This window comes from Rhinolophus ferrumequinum, chromosome 15 (assembly GCF_004115265.2).
Source record: "Rhinolophus ferrumequinum isolate MPI-CBG mRhiFer1 chromosome 15, mRhiFer1_v1.p, whole genome shotgun sequence".
In the NCBI taxonomy this organism is placed as follows: Eukaryota; Metazoa; Chordata; class Mammalia; order Chiroptera; family Rhinolophidae; genus Rhinolophus; species Rhinolophus ferrumequinum.
Genome location: NC_046298.1, coordinates 30,826,360 through 30,846,119, shown reverse-complemented (window position 1 = coordinate 30,846,119; position 19,760 = coordinate 30,826,360). Strand labels below are relative to the sequence as shown.

The 19,760-nt window shown below is 56.2% G+C and overlaps 1 protein-coding gene across 4 annotated transcripts in view; it reads right to left on the bottom strand.

Annotated features, from left to right (window-relative positions):
- The window catches only part of GSE1 (Gse1 coiled-coil protein), a 417,816-nt gene that overhangs the window by 2,803 nt on the left and 395,253 nt on the right, over positions 1 to 19,760 (bottom strand). The window contains exons 5-16 of one of the 4 annotated variants that reach the window (XM_033128278.1): positions 15,898 to 16,073; positions 15,219 to 15,416; positions 14,374 to 14,565; positions 13,621 to 13,937; positions 12,607 to 12,931; positions 10,119 to 10,729; positions 8,688 to 8,800; positions 8,140 to 8,410; positions 6,498 to 6,611; positions 5,292 to 5,663; positions 3,375 to 3,650; positions 329 to 432 (exon numbers count right to left, since the gene is read on the bottom strand). In XM_033128278.1, the coding sequence (XP_032984169.1) occupies positions 329 to 432; positions 3,375 to 3,650; positions 5,292 to 5,663; positions 6,498 to 6,611; positions 8,140 to 8,410; positions 8,688 to 8,800; positions 10,119 to 10,729; positions 12,607 to 12,931; positions 13,621 to 13,937; positions 14,374 to 14,565; positions 15,219 to 15,416; positions 15,898 to 16,073 (3,069 nt within the window). The remainder of the gene's footprint in view (positions 1 to 328; positions 433 to 3,374; positions 3,651 to 5,291; positions 5,664 to 6,497; positions 6,612 to 8,139; positions 8,411 to 8,687; positions 8,801 to 10,118; positions 10,730 to 12,606; positions 12,932 to 13,620; positions 13,938 to 14,373; positions 14,566 to 15,218; positions 15,417 to 15,897; positions 16,074 to 19,760) is intronic. The other 3 variants (XM_033128280.1, XM_033128279.1, XM_033128281.1) reach the window with 3 other exon arrangements.

The following is a 19,760-nucleotide window of genomic DNA, read 5'->3' as shown; positions in this document are numbered from 1 at the left end:
GTAAAATTCTTACTTCCTCCTTAGCAAATTACAGCAGGGGGTATATATATATATATATATATAGCATCTTTGTCCTTCTAGGATCAATAGTCTGCAAAATTCACGATACCTCCCTCCTTAGCGAGAGTAATTAACTCCTGAATTTCCCCCTAAGACTACAAGTTTTCAACTCTTAAGAGCAGAATATCCCCTCAAAACTTGTCTGTATGGGTGCTCTTGAACCCAAACTTGAAAGATTAAGCAAACCAAAACAAACATGGTGTGTTTTAAGAAAACCCCCAGGAGTCAGTTTTCATTCCTTGTCTCGTGTGGGCGGCCCAGGACTCACCGCCATGCTGTGGGAGAGCTGCTCGGCTGTGAGGCTGAGGCTGTAGTGCTGGGCCTCCAGCCGCCGGCACTGCGTCTGTAACACCTGCCGCTCCAGATTTTGCTCTGAAAAGATACGCGGCGTTGATACCTTCTCCGGGGACCGGGGCCACAGGCCCTGGCGAGGGTTTCCCCTCGCTAGTGCATCCCGCTAGTGTGGTCTTCCCCTTTGGACGACAGGGCTCCCAGCTCTCTGAACTGCGCTGGTAAATATGTCAGTGCTACTAAATTAAATCCCGCCCAGTGAAATAAAGAAAGGATCGAGCACTGAAAGGCAACTTAAGGGCGAGACATTAGGAAGTAATTAACGGTAAACTTAGGGCCTTAAAATGCATTTTTAAAAAAGATTTAAAAAAGGGGGTTAGGCTTGAAAGTTTTTAAGCTGCTAGAAAAAGGCCAGAATAAATGAAGTTGAAAGTATAGTTTTAATTAGTAAAAAAAATCCCTGCCTTTCCAAAAGATTCCAGGTCGGGTTTTCACAGGAGAGTGACTTCAAACCTATAAGGATAAATCCCTGCTTTGTATGAAGCATTTCAGAGAATGGAAACCAGGGAAGGCTACCTGATTTTATAGAGGCTAGAACAATCATGACAGCAAACTACAGTAAAACGAATGCCTAATACCACTTAAGAACAGAGATGTAAAATCTTAAAAGTACTAGCAAGTCTGAATTCAGCAAGAGGGAAGCAACATCAAGAAACATAAAGGTGAAAAAAATAAGTGTCGTCATCTCCGTGCACATAGAATACATCAGTTAATCTTCAACCATCATGTACCATAAGCTCAGCAGCAAATGGGATGCTTTAAGGGACTGAGAAGTTTCACAACACAGGAGCCCCCTTAACGCCTCTATTCGACAGTCTAGACGTCCTGGGCAATGCAGTATAAGGAAAAGTATCAACATTCAAAAGGAAAGGACTTTTAATTTGCAGAAGATCTGCTCATCTGTGATTACCTAACAAATAAGGGATAACAAAAACTAAAAATCCACGATAACAACAAAGTGGTATCTAAAAACAACCTAATAAAAGTAAGCTGTTCATGGAGAAAAATCAGCAAAAGCTATTTAATACAATTTACTACCATATTCATAAATGCAGTAACACCACCATCAAAGAGGTCAGTTCTTCCCAGATCTGTAAATTCAATGCAACCGAAAATTCCAACAGGGATTTTTTGGTGGAACAAACAAGGTGATCCTAAAATTCACGGGGGAAAGCTAAGGGCCAAGAACCAGCTGAGATGTTAGAGAAGAACAAGTCAGAGTGAGTTGCTCCAGACAACAGAGTTGCGAAGATATGGCGTGCCACGGGGTCAGGCCAGGAGACTGCCGGCTAGAGAACAGCACTAGACACACCGGGGCTGGGCAGGATGCTGCAGGATGGGCTTGCCCCAGAGGGGAGGAGGGCACCCAAGGAACCACCAGGATAACTGGCTGTCCGGGTGGGCAAGATGAAGTTAGATTTCTCCTTTAGCTCAGACACAGAAATGGAAGACTTTCAGAAGGAAATGCAGAATAATATGTCCTTGGGGGTAGGGAAGGAATTCCCAAACAAGGCACCAACAAACATCAACCCAGGAAAAAAGGATATATTTCCCTCCATTAAAATAAAAAAAACAATGCTACATATTGCTTCTGAATACTTATGAACGTACTTAAAGAATAACATAAGAAGTGATGGACAAATTCAAAACAAGGATTCCATTTGAAGGAGGAAAGGCAGCAAACTAGGAGCTGACACTCTGGTTGTGGCTCCATGGGCACCCCTTCTGTTAGTCTATGTCTCTGATTTTAAAATGCTTATTTCAAAGTATCTGAAATGATTATTGTATTTATAATCAAGTGTTAATATTTACAACATAGTAATATTTGATAAAACTTCAGATATGGCAATAGGTTAATTAGGTGGCAGCGGCCTGGGTTTTACTTGTCACTGCGTGTCAAACTGACAGCACTCGAAATGCCTTGAGAATGGTGAGTGCAGAGCGGCTCCGGCTCACCCCATCAGAGGGACCAAGAGCCAGGAGCGCTGAGCGCTTGTCAGTGCTCTGCTCCCAAGAGGTTCTTCCCAAGGAGTCCAGTCCCTCTGCCTGTTTAACTAGGGAGGGAAGGGCTGGGCACCTCCACTTCTCCCTGCATCAACTCCATAGCACCCCGGCCTCCACCTAAGCTAGAAGGGGCCTTGCAGACGTCTCTTGAGGAAAATGAGAGGCAGAGAAAGGGGGTGGTGTACTAGAAGCCCAGTGAGCGTGCCACAACTCCCCCAGTGCCCAAGCATGCATGGGAGGGACGTGCCCGATGTCCCCCCAGATGGGGTGGAGTGTGCCTATGAAGCTGAGAAGAAAACATTCTCGTGGCTGAACAAAGTGCGAGTCCAGGAGGATGACAGCCTGTGAGGGAAAATGCCACCAGCACTGAGGTGCTGCAAGCGGTGTGAGGCAGGCGTCGCCAGGGACCAGGCGTGGCTGTTTGGGGTTTAGTTACCGTGTATCTATGAGTGTCAGGACTGATAGATTTAGAAGCACAATGGAAGACAGCAGAGAGCAAGGCCCCTGGGCTGTCACACTGAGTACTGGCAGGCCGCAGGTACTTAAACTTCTACAGCTGAGAACCGCCTCAGGTTTGTCCATGAGGAATTACCGCGCTTCCCCGAAAATAAGCACTAGCTTGATTTTTTTAGGATGAAAAATATCCCTTGAACATAAGCCCTAATGCATCTTTTGGAGCAAAAATTAATATTTTGGGGGAAACACGGTACCACTATAAGTAAGCCTAGGTACCTGCAGAAGCCTGAGGAAGTCCTTGAAATAGGCAGAACAGCTGAGGGAAATTTACCTTCCAGTACTTGTATCTAATAGTGTCCCAGACACTATTGCCTGAGTGCCTGTGCTGTCACTTAGGAACAGTCCCCAATGCTGGCAGTGAAATCCTGCCCTGATTGGTCTATTAAGCTTTCTCTACTTTCTTTACCGGGCCCTTGACGTGCTCCCCACTCCCCTTTATATACCTTCTATATGTTCCTGGTAAGCTTCAAAAATTGCCTCAATCCCTTGCCACTTGCGCCTGGGGGGTTCCTCGTCGTCCTCTTCTCCGTCATCCTCCTCCTCGTCTGACTCCTGGTCCATCTCCTGTGGGAGGGGGCCTTTCCTCGGGGCCGGGGGCTCCTGCTGTCCGTTGTGCTGGGGCAGAGGGAGCCGGCTCGAGGACTGCAGCTCCGGAATGTTGTAGTGGACGGACGTGTCGACTTTGTGGTTCTGGTCTGCAGACAGCACAGCGGCGTTCCCTGGGGAGGAGAAACAGGCTCGTCACAGAGCCTGTGGGAACCGCGTGCCGGGGAGGAACAGACGGTATGGCAGAGAAGGGGCCGGGTTACCCTGCTTCGGGTAACAGAATCGGCGTGACTGCAGGCCTCACAGCAGACCAGAAGATGAAGCAGTAGAGACCTGTGCCTTTCAGAGCGTCCGGACGGCACCAGAAGGAATGGTTAGAAAGAGCCAGCGGCAGCGGCACAGCTGCGTTCCCGTTGTAGTGTGTGTGATCTCAGCTAAGTTCATCTCCGAGCTTCTGTGAAACGGTGGGTTTGAGCTTGGTGTATAGTTGGCCCTCAGTAATGGTCAGTCCCCCTCCTCTCGTGAAACAGGTGCTCCAGTCCCTGAGCATACCTGGTGTTCTGCCCTCTACTAGGAGTTCGCTAACTAACTGACGTGGGGGCCCATCTAGACCAGGTGTGCTCTGGCTCGGGGCACGGCCCTGCTGGTGCTGTTCTGACACAGACGTGCTGCCTCCTGGTGTCCACAGCCTCGTAGAGCCCCAACCCTGCTCAACCAGCGGACTTGTACGGCTCCAACTGGTACTGACGGGATGATTTTAAAATCCTGAGGGGGGACGGTCAAGTGTAACGTCAGGAAACGGTTGAAATAAAACAAGGCAAAGGAAAAACGTGCCCTGGAGCCACAGAAACACCTCCGTGAGGGGTGTCTTAGAAGGAGCACAGAGGTATTTAACCTAAGTCATGTCATCAAGACATTTTCCTTCTTGAAGAACATTCGAGTAAATTCATGACATTCAATAAAGCACTCCTCATTTTGGGGGAGTCTTTTTTTAATCACTGCAAAGAACACTGCCCTTTGCTTTTTGAGTTTTCGTTTCATCTGTTGGCAGCATTACCTTACATGAATGATACTGACGCAACGTCAGTATTCAGTCAGCTTCTATAGCTTGTAGTTATAAAAATTTTAAAATGGTTTGGGCATAATCACCAAATTATTTTCTTCTGGCTATTGGCATGTACAAAAATTAATTTTATACCCAGTCGTTATTTAATCCTTGAAGATTCTTTTCTAATCAATTTTAAGCTTCGATTCAATGGGAATGAAATGGAGCGGCCCCCGTTCTCCAACCGTGACTCCCACCAAAACGTGTAAGAGAAGTGAATCTGGGGGCTAACACGGGGTTAGAGCAATTCTTAGGTCGTAGCATGCTCGCCGGGCCTGGTGGGACAGCCACTGAGTCTGCTTATCCAAAGACGGAGAGACTTCCAGGTGGATCTGCGTCGGGGACACTAGGAAACCACTCAGCCACAGGACACGTGGATCCTACTGCCGGAAAGACACCTCCCCTGGCCTTGCTGAGATTTAGGAAGCGCTTCTACTAAACTCAGATGGCATCACTCACTACATGTTCTCCACGTGTGGTCCACAGACTGACAGCATCAGCGTCACCTGAGCACCTGCTAGAAACGGAGACTCCTGGGCCTCACCCCAGGCCTGCTGAGGCAGCATCTGCTCTAATGACCTCCCCAGGGGCACACTCGAGTTCCCGAGTGGCCACGCCCGTGGCTGCCGCTGAGTGACGGCTGGTGCCCTCGGCACCTGAGCCAACGTTACCGGAACAGGAGCAGAGCGGGGGCGGGCAGGCTCCTTACCTTTGTGCTTCTGCAGGGCCTTCTGGGTGGACTGCAGCACGGACTCGTGGAACTGATGTGCAAACTCTTCCGCCATGAAGGGCTCCCATGGCTTGCTCTTCCCATTGATGCTGTGTGACAGCGGCACGGGAATGTCCTTGGGCGCGGGGCCCCTGATGTAAGGCAGCATGCTCAGGCTCTTCTTGCCCGCGGGGGCCTCACTCAGCCTGGCCTTCTCGCCACTGGCAGGAGCCGGCTCCTGGATTCGCGATAGCTCCTGGGGCCGGAGTTGTTCCAGTCTCCCAGGCTCTGTGGCCTTTGGGACGTCAGACAGGGAAGCAGCAATACCCACAGGCTTCTCCATATCCAGAGAGGCTGGCTGCGTGGCTGGTTCTTTTAGAGACAGAAAGCGAGGTAAACGTTAAGAGCTGCAAGTGACCAGGCGGACCCTGACCTCTACGGCTTACACTGAACAAAGACCTAGTACAAAGGACCAAGACTCGGGGGCCATTTAATTAAATGTCACTGCACATCGTGTGGTCTGAAGACGGGGTGTGGTAGCAGCAAGTCCATCCTTGAAAGGTGCCCCAGGAAAGCATCTGGGAAGGAAAAGAAATCAGAAGGAAGAAACAAGTCGCTTCAGACCATCCCAAAGGCAGGAAGTTATGTAGCCCAACCCGACAAGAAAGACCGCGTGAGGAGTTGAGCACAGGGCTGGACCATAAAGATTTCCTGCTCCATTCGGCAGCACAGCAATATAGAATCAAAGCCACAAAAGAAAGAGAAGGTGTGAAAGCAGGTGTTGGAGACGCCTGGAAGACTGACTGAGCAAGACAGAGAGGGGAGAAGAGTGCCCACGAAGGGCCGACAGGAAGAGCAGAGCCGAAGCAGTGGTGCTGAGACCTGGGACACAGGGCTTCCGTGGCTCGGGCCACCACTGAACTGACAGACGTTGGCTACAACTACAGACCACCAGACAGAGTTTTGTGGAAGCCGGGACCCTCCCCCTTCATTCTCTGAGCCTTGACTTCCAACTCTCATGGTCCATCCTGAGGAGATCCTTCACCATTGTGCAGGAAGCTTGTGTAAGAGATGGAGAGAAGCACATCCTGTCTCCAGGAGGCAAGATTCATGAAGACCTTGAGCGGTCGCTTCTGACCCTGGGCAGCCCACACGACAGTCCTGGGCGGTGGCGGCTGGGGCTGTCCTTCCCGCCCTGGGCCTTACCGCTCAGGGAGACAGCAGGACTGTCCCTCGGAGAGTTTCTGAGTGAGTCTGCCACTGCTGCTGACAGTGTCTTCTGCTTCATGGCATGGAGCATTTCGACAAGTTTCTCTTTGTCTATGAGAAAAGCAGCCTGAGATTAACAAGACAGTTGCATCATTTCTGAGAGGGAAGGGGAGCAGGATTCTAGCCCAGGCTGTGACTGACAGGCACAAGTCCTTTAAACCAAGAAAAACACAAAGCAAGCACCACGGGGACAGGCAGTGTTTAAAGGAAGAAACCGTCATCTTAGAGCGAGCCCCGATTCCTCTCCACTTTTACTTCGTAACAATTCAGGTGGATTCCAAAAATAGCTGTGTGTGTACGGTGATGACAGCTGTATGAAATAATGGGTACCTATGATCTTCCAAGGTGACTTCTGAGGATGCATTCTTATTTAAAAGACAAAAACGTTGGCCCTAACACAAAGAAACAACCTGAAGACCCACACAGCTCCTCTGGAGGCACAGGCTGCTTCCAGGTACGTCCTCTTCCCCTACTGCTGGCACGTGAGTGCCGTCCTCATGATGGTTGCCATTTACTGAAAAGGAACAGACCCCTGTGACGTCTGATGCCACGAATTCCTGTTGCAGTGGCACTTTTTGTGGAGGCTTAAATGGCCACATCACTGGTGGTTTCCTTTAGGAATTGAGTCAGGCATAAAGAAGCTTTTTATGAAGAGCACGATGCGTGTTCCCAGGGCTTTGTACCTGGGTAATCAATGCATCTAAGAGAAAGCGAGAATGCCAGCTTACTGGTTCAAGACAAAAAAGGAAAGTGCTGCACCCCAGTAATGAAGTGGAAGCAACTAAATGACCAACAGACACTTCTGCTTTCCTCTGACTTCCTTCCAGAGAGAGGTGACCAGGTGTCACCAAGGGGCACATGCAAGTATGAAAGGGAACACCCCAGATAGGCCAAGTTCTCACCTAAACCAATATCCAGGCACTAAGCGAGTGTGTGGGGGGCAGACTGACGAAGCGGACACCCCCAGAAAGTGTTCAGACCACACCATGTCTTCTACACTATGGATTCCAGCCCAAAGAGTCAGCCCCAAATGGCCGACCTGGAAGCATCTCTCAGAGCAGGCCACCCACCCAAACCTGCCGCCATCAGAACATGAAGCCCAGTCAGTGGGCCATGTTAGTGACCCAGCAAGAGGCAATGCCCTCCACCATGGAGCATGGCGTGCTCTGCCATAGGAGGGCACACCTGTGCCTCGTGCCCAGGGGGGTCTGTCCCTAAACCCACCTTCTCAGGTGCCATGTGATAAGACAAGTGACAAGAGCAGCTTTATATATAGCTCAAACACCAGCAAGTCGTCTTTTCCATCCGGGAAGAAACCCCAAAGAAAACGGGCTTTGAATGGGGCACTGTGAGTTTCAGACGGAGAGAAGGCAGACACTGGGGCAGGTGTATTGAGAGTGGAGGCCCTACTTCTTTGGGGAGCCAGAAGGAGTTACGAGAGGTCCGGGACCAAAGTGTTTTCAGGTTCTGCCTGGAATGTGTGTCCAGGACGCCCCCAGGAGTCTATGAGCCCCACCTGCTGCTTCAGAAACTTCTAGTAAGCCCCACCCCCGCAAGGCTCAGGCGAGGCCCTCCCTACCTTTCCTCTTCTCAGCGCTGATGTGTGTCAGGTTGAAGATGGTCAGGAACTTCTTCTTCTCTTCGAAGTTGGGGCTGTTGTTCATCTCATCAGGACTATAGCGCGTGAACAGGACCGGCCTCGGCGAAGGCGTCTGCCGCTTGTTCTGAATGGTTGGAGGCGAGGGGCTTCTCTCTCCCAGCATCCGCCGCCGCTTCCTCCGCTTCTGGGTCAGCAATTCCTCCTTCTGCTGTTGGGTGGTCAAGCCAAAAAGTTGCAAAAACTCTAGCTTCTAGATTGGGAAAGAAAACAAATGAGTTTGAAACCACCAGCAGTGGTGTGACTCCACTGTCCCAGGGGGCCCCTCCTGGGGTCCTCGAAGCCCACCCATGCGCCGGGGCCTTGGAGGACGAGGACCCTGGCAGCAGGCAGGACACCTGCGGTCAGCGGGATGGGAGGAGCACAGGGGCATCCCAGCAAATGAGGGGCCGACGGGGACAGTGGCAAAGCCAAGTGTGGGTACAAGCCCAGCCCATAGCCTGACTCAGCGGTGCCGAGACCCCAGATACCTCGGAGGACGTGTCCAGTTTGAGGGGCGGCTGCTCAGCCACGCAGCGGAGGTGGGCCCGGACCTCCTCTTCGTCACTCTCGTCGTAAGAGTCGTCCAGGTCGTAGTAGTATCCTGATGGCAAGGACAGATGCGTATTCAGCCCTGTGTGTGTATGTGTGTGTGTGTGTGGGGTGTGCGTGTGTGGGGTGTGTGTAGGTGGTGTGTGTGTATGTGGGGGGTGTGTGTGTATGTGGTGTGTGTCTGTGTGTCGTGTGTGTGTGTGCAGACCTGCCCATCACGCTAAGTCCCGCTGGCTCCCTTGAGCACCCCAAAACCCGGATTCCTTTCAACCCAGGTGGCACAAAGTGCATTAACCCCTAGTAGTCCTCGAGCTTTTCAGGGATGGCGGGTGGAGGCAGGAGGCAAGCACCAGGCTTGGCCACAGTCCTCAAGCGGCCAGGCGGTCCCTGGGCCAACACCTATCCCCAGCTGGGGACCATTCATTACACAGGTCTGGGGCCGTGTCCACGGCAACCCAAGGCTGTTGCTGCACAGCCACTCACTAGTTCTGTGGCCATCTGGGTCCATCACCCGGGAGGGGACAGGCACACTCAGGTCCCCCCCACTGTCTCAGAGGCACAGAGCACGCATGCAAACTCAATGTGCAGAGAACAGCAGCAGAACCCCTGCACCCAAGGACACCAGCGTGCTCCCCCTCTTCCTGCACAAAAGTGAAGAGGAGAAAATCATTCTTCGGTCCTAAATCTAGCCTAGAGCAAACGCCCAGAAGACTTAGCCTTGGCCTCAGCTTCCAGCTAAGAAACGGACTGAATTTAACACTGCACAGGACCCGAGTTTCCAGTGGGAGAACAGAAACCGGTCTGGGTCCAGGTTCCTGCTGCCTCCCGTTTCGGTAGGGGTAGTAGCTCCTCTCACCCTGGGCCAGCTCACCCGTTTTCCTTGGCTCTATGGGGACCCCAGGGAGCTGCTGGCTGAGTTCCCCCACCGCACAGGAAGCAAGTGTCAGCCTTCCCACCCTTGCCCCTGCCCAGGCCCGCCTGCCCTCCACTGATGGCAGCTCCACGTGCGGAGCCCCTGCTGGGCCCAGGCCCAGTCTCAACACCCTCCTCCCGTTGCGCTACACTATGAATATTTAAAATCATCTCACTAGCCCCTCATCATTTATTAATCATGCATTTCTGCGACACCATCCTTACAGACAGGCTTTGGTTTGGCTTTGTGGGACAATTTGCATTTCGGCAGGACCAGCAAGGGGCCCCAGGTCTATCTCCCCAGCAGAGATGTCAGATCGCTACACACGAGCCAGCGACCTTGCCCTCTGGAGCGGCTAAAACCCCAGAGCACGAGGCAGGGCTGGGAGAAGGAGGGCCGAGTGGCTCGCAGTACTGCTCCCCAGTCCCAGGTCAGGGGCCGCCCCGGGAGGCTGCACCTTTCTCCTGGGCCTCTCGCCGCCGGCGCTCCTCCAGGTCCAGCTTGCTGACCAGCCTCCGGCGCTGCTGCAGGAACTCATCATAGATGTAGGCAGGGTCAGGGCCCCGTGGCGCCGGGGGCCGGTAAGGCGAGCCCGGCTTCAGGGGTCCAGTAAGCTCCCCAAAGGGGGTTGGCTGGGCGAGGGAGGCCCGCTGCTGGCCCAGGATGGTCTGGGTGGACTTCTCGAGCTCCGCCAGGAAGGGCCCAGGCCCATGAGAAAAGGCCTGGTGCTCCAGGCTCCCTGCCTCCCGTGGTGGCGGCTGGTACTTGTCCAGAGTGGCCTCACGCTTCCGGGGTCCCTCCTCCGCCTTCTCCGGGCAGTAGACCCGTTCCACCTTCACCAGTGGGACAGCTGCCTGGCGGGTGGGCTCAAACGGGGCGGGATGGCTGTGCAGAGGGTGGCTCTCGGGGGCCCGCCGTGTCTCCAAGGCGCTGTCCATCAGGGACACCGGGTTCCAGAGGGCGGTGGGCACAGAGTGGTGCTGGGGCTTGGGCGAGATGAGGGGTGGGGGCCCACCAAAGTGCTGCGGGGGTTCTCGGCTGCTCGGCTCATGACGGTTTGGTCCCGGCCTAGGGAGTGAGCAGACCAAGCCATCAGTCACAAGAGAAGGGGCACGCCTGCAAGCTACCCATGGGCCTCCCAGGCTGCCTGCCAGGGCCTGGGGGCATGAGGCAGCTTCCACAAGGGCCCAGACAGGAGCCCCCTTCGAGAGCCAGCACTGGAGACGTGTGCAGGCCCCCTCTAAGCCAGTTGGCCAGGGCAGGAGGGAAGCACGCAGCTTCCACTCCTTACATGAGAGCTGGCCCTTTCGCATGACTGCACTTCCTCTTCAAACACCTCGAGGCAGGTATGTGTAGACCTGCTTTTGAGAGGACAGAGAGGCTGGAGAGGGCAGAGAGGCTGTGCCTAAGCTGCTTGCTGAGGGCACAGGTGACCTCAGGTCCAGGCCAGACCCTCCTTCAATCCAGTTTCTCACTTGAGACCTTGCAATGGCTCATTCTGTTCCACCAATTCCTGAATCCCTCTCAACTCCCAGAAGGACAGACTCTCATTTTTGTTTTCCACAGGAGACTCACTATGCAGAGAATAAAGACAGGGCTCCAGCACCAAAGGGGTGGCCCTGCCACTGTCTGTAACGACCTCCAGACATGCCAAGCAATGGGCAGATAACAGAGGGCGGGCCAGGCGTCTTTAAAGGGGCCCTGACTCCTCTCCCCACTGTCCTCAAAGGCAGCAAGAGAGACCAGCTTTAGGTGCCTGTCCAGCCCAGTGAGGTGGGGAAGACCCTCCTAGCCAGGGTGGGCCTGGGCCACTGCTGACCCCCAGTGGTTGTCACCAGAACTGCAGGAGCCCCACGTGGCCCCAAAGCACCAGTGGGGCTGGGGCCTGACCAGGGAGCAAGGGCACTTGCTGTATAACAAGGAGAGGAGCCCCTCACACGTGCAGGTAGGGAGGGAACTGGAGGAGACTGTCCACCCTACCAGCAGCTGTGCCGTGCAGTTGTAGCAAAGGACGCTTTCCTAGTGCATTTAAAACAAGATTCAACAAAAGGCCCTTTGGGTGTTGTTTTTCCAAAGCGTACCTATTTTTTAAGGGAAAGCCCATGCTAAACAGGTGACCCAGGGCAGGTCTGAGGGGACGGAAAGGGAAGGGGCAGAGGCGTGGAGGCCATGTGACCCGGCGCTCAGGGCTCTCCCTGCCTGGCCGAGGGGCACGTTTAACCACAGCCACCAACCTTCCTCCTAGTTATCCCCGGACTCAGGCTGGGCGATAGCCCTGAGGCTGCTCACCTCTCATCAGCTGAGTACAAAAGGGAACCACAGCAAGAAGCTGCACGTCCTTAAGTAAATAACGAAGGAATAAACCCCTTGGCAGAATAAATATTTCAAACCCCAAAGCTAAGCACTGAATGGTTTTCTAGCTTGGAGCCCAAGGGACCTTCAGAATGTCAAGTTCATGTGTCCGTAAGGCTGAGCATGTTGTTCCCTGCCCGCTGCCGTGGGGACCACTGAGGCCAGGTGAGAACACTCTAGGCCTGCACGGGGCTGCCGGGCCCTGAGGCAGAGGCCACCCCTGCTGGAAGCGGCAACACACAGGCCCTGACAGCCGCAACCGTGCTGGGGCCCTGAGCTGAAGATGCCCAAGGGAGGCGGAGTGCCAGATTTTATCAGGAGATGCAGACGTGCGCTGGCTTGGGCGTGAGGGGCGACAGAGGAGCAGAGGGCAGCTCACAAGGACACACAAGACTGAGCCTCTGTGTGGCCTCAGGGTGGCCCAGAGAAGCAGAAGTACAGTCTGCAACAGACAGCAGGCCCGAGGCTGCGGGAGACTCAGGCTACAATTCACTCCCAGGCAAACCACAGGTGCTCAATAAATGTTGGCTGACTATGAACCAATCTGAGTGCGCCGAGTGCCCTCCCACACGCGCCGACCCGGCGGGCCCCACCTGGCGCTCTCGGGCCTGTGTTCGGGCTCCATGGGCACCGGGGGCCGGCCCATGTCCAGGTGCTGCTCCAGCACCTGCTGCCGGAACTCAGACACCTGTGACTGTCGGTCCTCCTTCTCCTGCCGCAGACGCCGCTGCCGCGCCAGCCACTTCTCTTCCTCGTTGGTGCGCTGGATGAGCAGGGCCGTGGCAGCACTGCTGCTCGGCAGAGAGAAGAGGCTGTGGTTGGAGAGGAGGCTGGGCACGGTGTGGTGGGGGGTGGGCGCCGGGTGCAAGGGGTGCTGCACAGGCTTGGGCGCCTGCAGGCCGGCATCCTTCAGCTTCTCTGTAGGGAGAGAAAGGCCGTCACATCCAGCAGGATCCCAGCACACCAGGCCCAGCCTGCTCCTGCCCTCTTCTCTCCTGTCCCCAACTGCCCAGAGCAGGGCAGGGAAGGGTTGCCTGCCCTTTGGAAGCATTCTTCCCACGGCCACAGTACCAAGACAACTGGAAGGGGCCTCATGGATGCTTTCAGGGAGCACACCTCATCCTGAAGGAAACGTGGCCGCTGGCAGGTGCCGCTCCCACCCAGCCCAGGGCGTGCCGACCTGCAGGGGGTGCCTGGCAGGCTTCCGCTGGCACACAAGAGCAGACTTAACATTTTTAGGAATCATGCAAGCAGTTGTTAAGCCCTAATTCAAAGTTAGCTACGTATACTTATAATGGAATAACACGTTACAAAGGTACGAAATACCCAAAGCTCATCACTTCCTAGTCCTTTAGCTACATTTTTACCTTGTGCATATTGAGGTGATCTGTGTTTACTGCATCTGTGACGTGTGCCACTGAGCACCCCCTCAGGTGGTGCTGGAAACTAGCCCCAGTGGGATCCACACCATGGAAGTGGGCAGATGCTATGGAATCAGGCCTTTCCCTTGGACAACAGGCTGTCGAGACACCTGTCAGCGCACCACTGCAGCTGGCCTGCCCCCGGAAGGCCTACGTCTGTCCCTCGGGCGCATCCACCCTGGGTACCTGCTCGGGTTGGGGTCAGCTGCTCTGAGGGCTTGACCCGCTCTTCTGTGGCATGGCTCCGCAGCCCATGCAGCTCGGCCACCGGCAGGAAGGCTGGCTCCAGCGTCTTGGCGGCCAGCAGCTCCTTCTCTCGGGCCCGCTGCTCCCGCTGGCGCTCCAGCTCCCTCTCCCGTTCCTTCTCCCGCTCACGTTCCAGCTCCTTCTCCCGCTCCCGCTCCTTCTCCCGCTCCCGCTCTCTCTCCTTCTCCCGCTCGCGGTCAACTTCCCGTTCCCGCTCGCGCTCACGTTCTCGTCGCAGCTCCTCATCCATCTGCAGCCTGTGGGGAGTGGAACGGGAGCCTGAGCTCCACGGTGAAGGGGAACCAGGGACAGTCCACTAACAATTCCCAGAAGCGAGAAGCTGACAGCTGACAGCTGAGCTGAGACCAAGGTTTTCGTGGAAGGCCTAGCATTCTAACCTGAATAGTGACGGCGTTAGAAAGGCAGTCTGTAACATGCTAGCTCTCTAAGTAAGCCCTGCTTAAAACGCGTGCCAGGAGGGGGTGATTCCAACAGAGTCGCCAAGCTCAACACCACTTAGGAACTTGAAGCATCCACTGTCACTGCCCCCTTTACAGGTGAGGACACTGAACACAGGAGAGGCTCGGGAGCCACCCAGCCACAAAGTCGCCAAGCAGGGCTCCAACTGGGCTTTTTCCCGCTCTTCCACTGGGGCTGGGGGAGCAGAGGGTGCCAGCCCGGGACGTGGCTCACCTCTCAGCACTGAGGCTGGACATCCGCTCTGAGTGCAGTGCTGCCAGGGACGAGTGAGACAGCTCAGGAGGGTAGCGGACCCCGGAGAGGTGGAGATGCATGGCTGATGGGTGCAGCGGAGGCAGGGAGCCGGGGGTGGGGATGGGGTAGAAGGGGGACCGCAGGGCAGACAGGCAGTAGGAGTCGTCCATCCTGTGCAAAGAAGACAGGCTGATGAGCACCCGAGTTAAAGACAAAAGGCAGGACCCAGCCCTATGGCCTCTACAAAGGGCCTGTAGAGGCCACGTCCATGACTAGTCCCAGAGCCCCTTGCTGACAGGCCCCTAGACGCCCACAGCTCGGGGCTCCGAGGCCCTGCCAGCCACCCTGTGGCTCAGCCAGGCCAGGACCCTTCTGGGTCTGACCAGCAGGCCCCGTGTGAGTGGCAGTCCACAGCGTGACCACGGCCCTGTCGGGCTCAGGCATCCGGTAGCTTCTACACAGAGCAGTGACCACACACATCTGGGATCGTCCCACAGCAAAGGAGCCCCTCGCTTCTACAGAAAACCCGGTGCTCTGTTTATGAATAGTTCTGTGCTGCCAGGGAAGCCAACAACAAAGGGAGGAAGAGAGAAAACAATAGCTCAGACAACAAGGGGAATTCCTGTCAGGGCAAACCCCTAATGGCTAATTTGGACGGTTGGGGTGCTGCTCCAGGCTCTCACCGGGGGCCCAGCCTCCAGGACATGAAAAACATGTTCCAGGCCAGGTTCCATGTGGCCACTAGTGTCTGGACAGGAGGGTATGTGGAGATAATGGCCCTGGTGCCTCCGTGGGGGCCGCAGAGGTGGTCCTGGTCAACTTACCTGAAGGCCGGGTGGGGGAAGGGGTGCGGGGCCAGGTAGCTGGGGTGGTAGTAGGCAGCGGCAGTGGCTGGGTCCAGGCCTAGGGGAGGTAGGGAGGACATGCGGAGGTCCTCGGTGGTGTGGTAGGGCCGGAAGCTCCGCAGGTAATCTTCCGTCACCGTGCTGGGGGGTACCACATGGTGCACAGGTCGCTGGAGGCTGCAGGTGGGGATGGGGACAGAGACGGAGGTGAGCAGAGCACTTGCTCCAGGCTGGGAAATCAGTCAGCCTCGTCACACTCCCCTGCCACCACCTCCCTCGGAAGGACGAGTCCCTGGGGACAGGTCCTGGCTCTCACTAACGAGATGCCGTTGCTGGCAGGAGGCCCAGGGCACGGAGGGGGGCAGCTGCTGTTCCCTGCCTGCTTAGCCCCTTGCTGTCTTCACCAGCAGGCCCTGTAGGCCGGAGGAAGCCCTGGCCCCAGGAACCAGGACAGGGGTTTCGGCAGGATGGAGAGCCAGCCATCATCTCAGTGTGGAAACGGCCAGCAGGCATAGACGGGGCCACGGGCCCAGGGCTGAGCCACCATCTGGTGGCCCTGAGCCTCAGCTGGTGCAGACTCCAGGCGGCTGGCCCAGCCGCAAGGACCCAGACCCCAAGCACACAGGCTTATACCCCCAAGTCCCCAATCTGCACTTACTTGAGTGGTGGAAATCGGGAGTCCTGCACGACCGAGCTGGGGGAGATGCCGAAGGGGTAGGGGGTGCTGAGCAGGTGGGAGGGGATGGCCGGGCCCCCTGCCTTCTCCTGGGGTAGTGGGGGCTCCACGAGGAGGCGCTCCCGACCACCACTGCTGCCCCGAGAGCTGGTGTCCTGCTGGAGGACAGAGAACAGTGGGTGAGCGTGGGCGGAGGTGAACGAGGCAGGGTTGCCGAGGATGGAGGAGGCTGGGTCTTCCTTAAGACTCACAGAAAGGCCACAGTTTAGTACAGGTTCTAGATATATCCTTTCCTTAAGGTTTTCTACCCAAACCTGCAGTACATGAGGCGTGGGAGGCAGAATGGTGAGACAAGAGAAGTCCCGATGAGGAAAAGGTCTGGACTGAAAGCCACTTGGGGGGCCATTCCCTTGGTGCGACGGGGAAGGATTGAGCCTCTCTCCAGGATTGCTGGGATCACTGAGACGAATGACCAGTGCCCATGAGGGGACACGGCCGAGAGCATGGGCTCCCCCCACCTTGCACAAACACTCACACCCTCCCAGCATTGATTTCCCACAGTATCATACCAGCTCTGAACCCAAACGTGAGGAGTTAGAGACACTGGTCCGAGCACCCCACCCCGCTGGATGTGCATTCTGTGCTGTAGCAGGGAGTAATGGAACCACGAGGGCATCCCCCAGGGGCCCAGGTGTCAACTGTGCTGACAGCTTTGGACCTGCATCACAGATACCTTGACCCCTGGTGCCCACAGAGTGCCTTGGCATCAAGAAGCTGGGGCTGCCCTAGGGTTCTCCGTGCCCGTCTGCCCCCAGCCAACCCCAGGGCGGCCCTGGCATCAGCCAGCACAGACAGCTGTGGGGCCTCGGCTGGCCAGACCTGTCTGGGGACAACTTTGCGGACACTGACAGGGGAAGACAGCTATAAGCGGCAGCCCGGCCTGCCCCAGACTCCTGGACAGAGATTGGCTTGGGTCCCTGGCCGGGGAGGTGGAGCCTGGGGACCCAGAGAAGGGGCTGGCTCAAGGCATGATGGGAGAACAGGAAGCCTCTGCCAGCACCAAGGGCGGGTGTGCCACTTCCACCACACAGAGGGACACTCTGCACATCCATTCAAGGAGCTGTCCAACCCCAAGAAATCAAATCATCGGAAGGTTCTGACTGTTCCTGTCATTTACGTGGCTGAAGGGAGCTGCAGAGCAAGGCTCAGGGGGCTCCCCTCTGGATTCTGGAACAGCCACCATTGGGGGCCAGGGGGTGCCATCGTGGTGACAGCCCCTCTCAGCCTCCAGTCCGGGCCTACCCTGAGCCACAACCATACTCCCCTAAGCCTGAGAGTTTCCCAGCCAGGCCCTTCCTTCATTTGGCCAGATCCACATGACATTAGGTCTGGTCACTACTGATCAGACAGCAAACAGGGCTCAGAGAAGGCAGGTGGCACTCCCAGGGCACAAACCCTGGTCCGCCTACCCCAAATCCACAGTGTTTCCACTGTGCCACAAACTACCAAATACCCCGAAAACAAGGGGGGCCATGACCCTCTGACTGTCTCATTGAGGAGTGCATCCAGGAATGACCGCTGGATACGTGAAGGTGCGTCTGGACTCGAGGGGCCGGTACCTGGGCTGAGGCTCGCTATTCCCCCAGCCCCGCTCCCCTTGCTCTGCCGACTGTCCTCATCAGTCAGGAGGTGGGGGCAGCTGAGCCCCCACTTCATCTAACTCCCCGTGTGGGTGGTGAAAGATGGATCACCTTCTCTGCCGTCCCCTCGGGGGGCCCATCCATAGTCACACCGGCCAACGGTGCCACCGAGCATCAGGCTGCTGATGGGGTGGCCGAGACCCACAGAGAAGGGCCCATCCATCCGTCAGGCCTATTTACCAAACACGTCTGGGCCAGACAGCCGCCGTGCCACCTCAGTCCTCCAAAGGACACATCAGCGGTAATTAATTGAAGGAGACAGGCCACTGATTGGAATTTCTAATGAGTGGCAACATCTGTTCCCTTCCCACGTGCTGGCAGGGCCCCTCCACTCACCACGAGGTCCTCGAGGGTTCACGAACTCTGACTCACCCTTCCCAGAAGGGGTGCTCACACGGTAGGCGTGAAGGGTGGGACACACACGCCCACCAACACCCTGGGTCAGAGTGGGGAGCCCAGAACTCCTACCTCCCAGTTTTCCAGAGACTTTACAGGGGTGGGTACTGGTTCTCCAGTTGCCCATGTGGACAGCAGGGTGGGCTCTCAGCTCGCTTTACAAGGAGGCTTCTGTCAGGTGCTAGAGACACTACATGACTCCCTTATATATGAATAACTGCCCCGTGCCTCAGTTTCCCCACCTGTCAAATGTGTCACCTGCAGTGACAGCTCATAGAGCAGTGGGGACGGTGCACAGGTGTAGATGGAACGTGGGGGGAAGCATGGGGAGGGGGGAGGTTTGCACACAGCAGTGCTCCACCGAGCCCGACGTCACCCCCTTCTGCACTCCTATCTACACTCCCAGTTGAGGGGCTACCAGGTGGGGGCTCACTGGTTCTCCCTCACATCCTCTCCCTGCCAGGCACAGGCCGGCCAGCCCAAGGGCGAACGTCTGTCACAAGAAGGCGCCAGGGCCGTACACCAACCAGCTCTAGGGGTCTGCCCCTCACTGGGGCCACCATGGGGTAGAGCCCCGTTCTCCCCTTGGCGGGACAAAGCCCTGCTGGAAAGCAGCTGAGCCAGATGGCACCTTGTCCAGGCCTGGCTGAGACAAACAGGGAGTTAGGCTGGGGGAGGGGGGGTGCGGCAGGCGGGGGTTCAGCGAGCCAGACCCACGCGCCTTCCGTCTGGCTGGCGCCCTGCCAAGCTTGTGACAGGCACCTGGGAATGAGGTCAGCCCAGCCTGGAGGGCATGTGGGGGGCTGCCCAGGGTGGGGTGGGCCCAGGGAGCAGACCCCAACTCAGGCCAGATCCAGGAGGCTCCACCAGCCACCCCAAGGCACCCCAACAGCACCAGCCGGGCTCCCACTGCTGTCCCCAGCAGCTAGGCACGCATCGAAGAGCATCTGTGGGGCAGCTTTTTATTTCTGCGCCGCGGCTGCAGGCGCAGCTGTAGCGATGAAAGAAAAGACGGACGAGGGGGAGGAAGGGAGTGAGGAAAATCCTTCATTCTCTGGTGATTAGAGAGGTTTCCAGTCAGACAGACAGGACATGCCCTGTTAGCTTTAAAATAGACTATTTTTCATTTCATCTGTCCTTTCGCAACTCCAACAACTTGGGAAATCGCAGGGACCCTCGCGAAGGGGCCCCAGAAACCCCCATGCCTCTTCACCATACAGGAGGGCCCCCCCATGACTCCTGAGTTGCCACTTTAGGAAGTGGCTCCCCTCTCCTGCCCTCGCGCCTCTCCCTGGGCTCCCCTCCCCAGAAGGATTAAACTCTCCACTGAGCCTTTGTGCTGAGCTGATGAGACATATATCAACTGCTAATCCAGCTCCCTTCCTCCCGCCCTCCCTGGTGGCATTAGTGTTTCATTAACCGCCGATGGCGGGAGTAGATCTATGGTTGGCCCCCTCTGGGGTTAGTACATGTTTCTGGGGCTGACGGGACCCTCCGAGGAGGGCGAGGAGCCAGGGAGGGGACTGTTTACAAGGCTTCTCGGTCCTGAGTCCTGGGTCTGGGCGACCGGGTAGGGAAGGAAGACCCTCTTGGGTGGGAGCAAAGGGGATGATTTGGTCTGTGGTGGCTATCACCAGCCAGGGACATGACAGGACTCAGAAAACACCTGGACCCGAGTGAGTGAGGTGAAAGGCAAGGAGCTGAGGCCATTTGAGCCAGGTGGCTGGGTCCCGAGGTCAACACTGACCG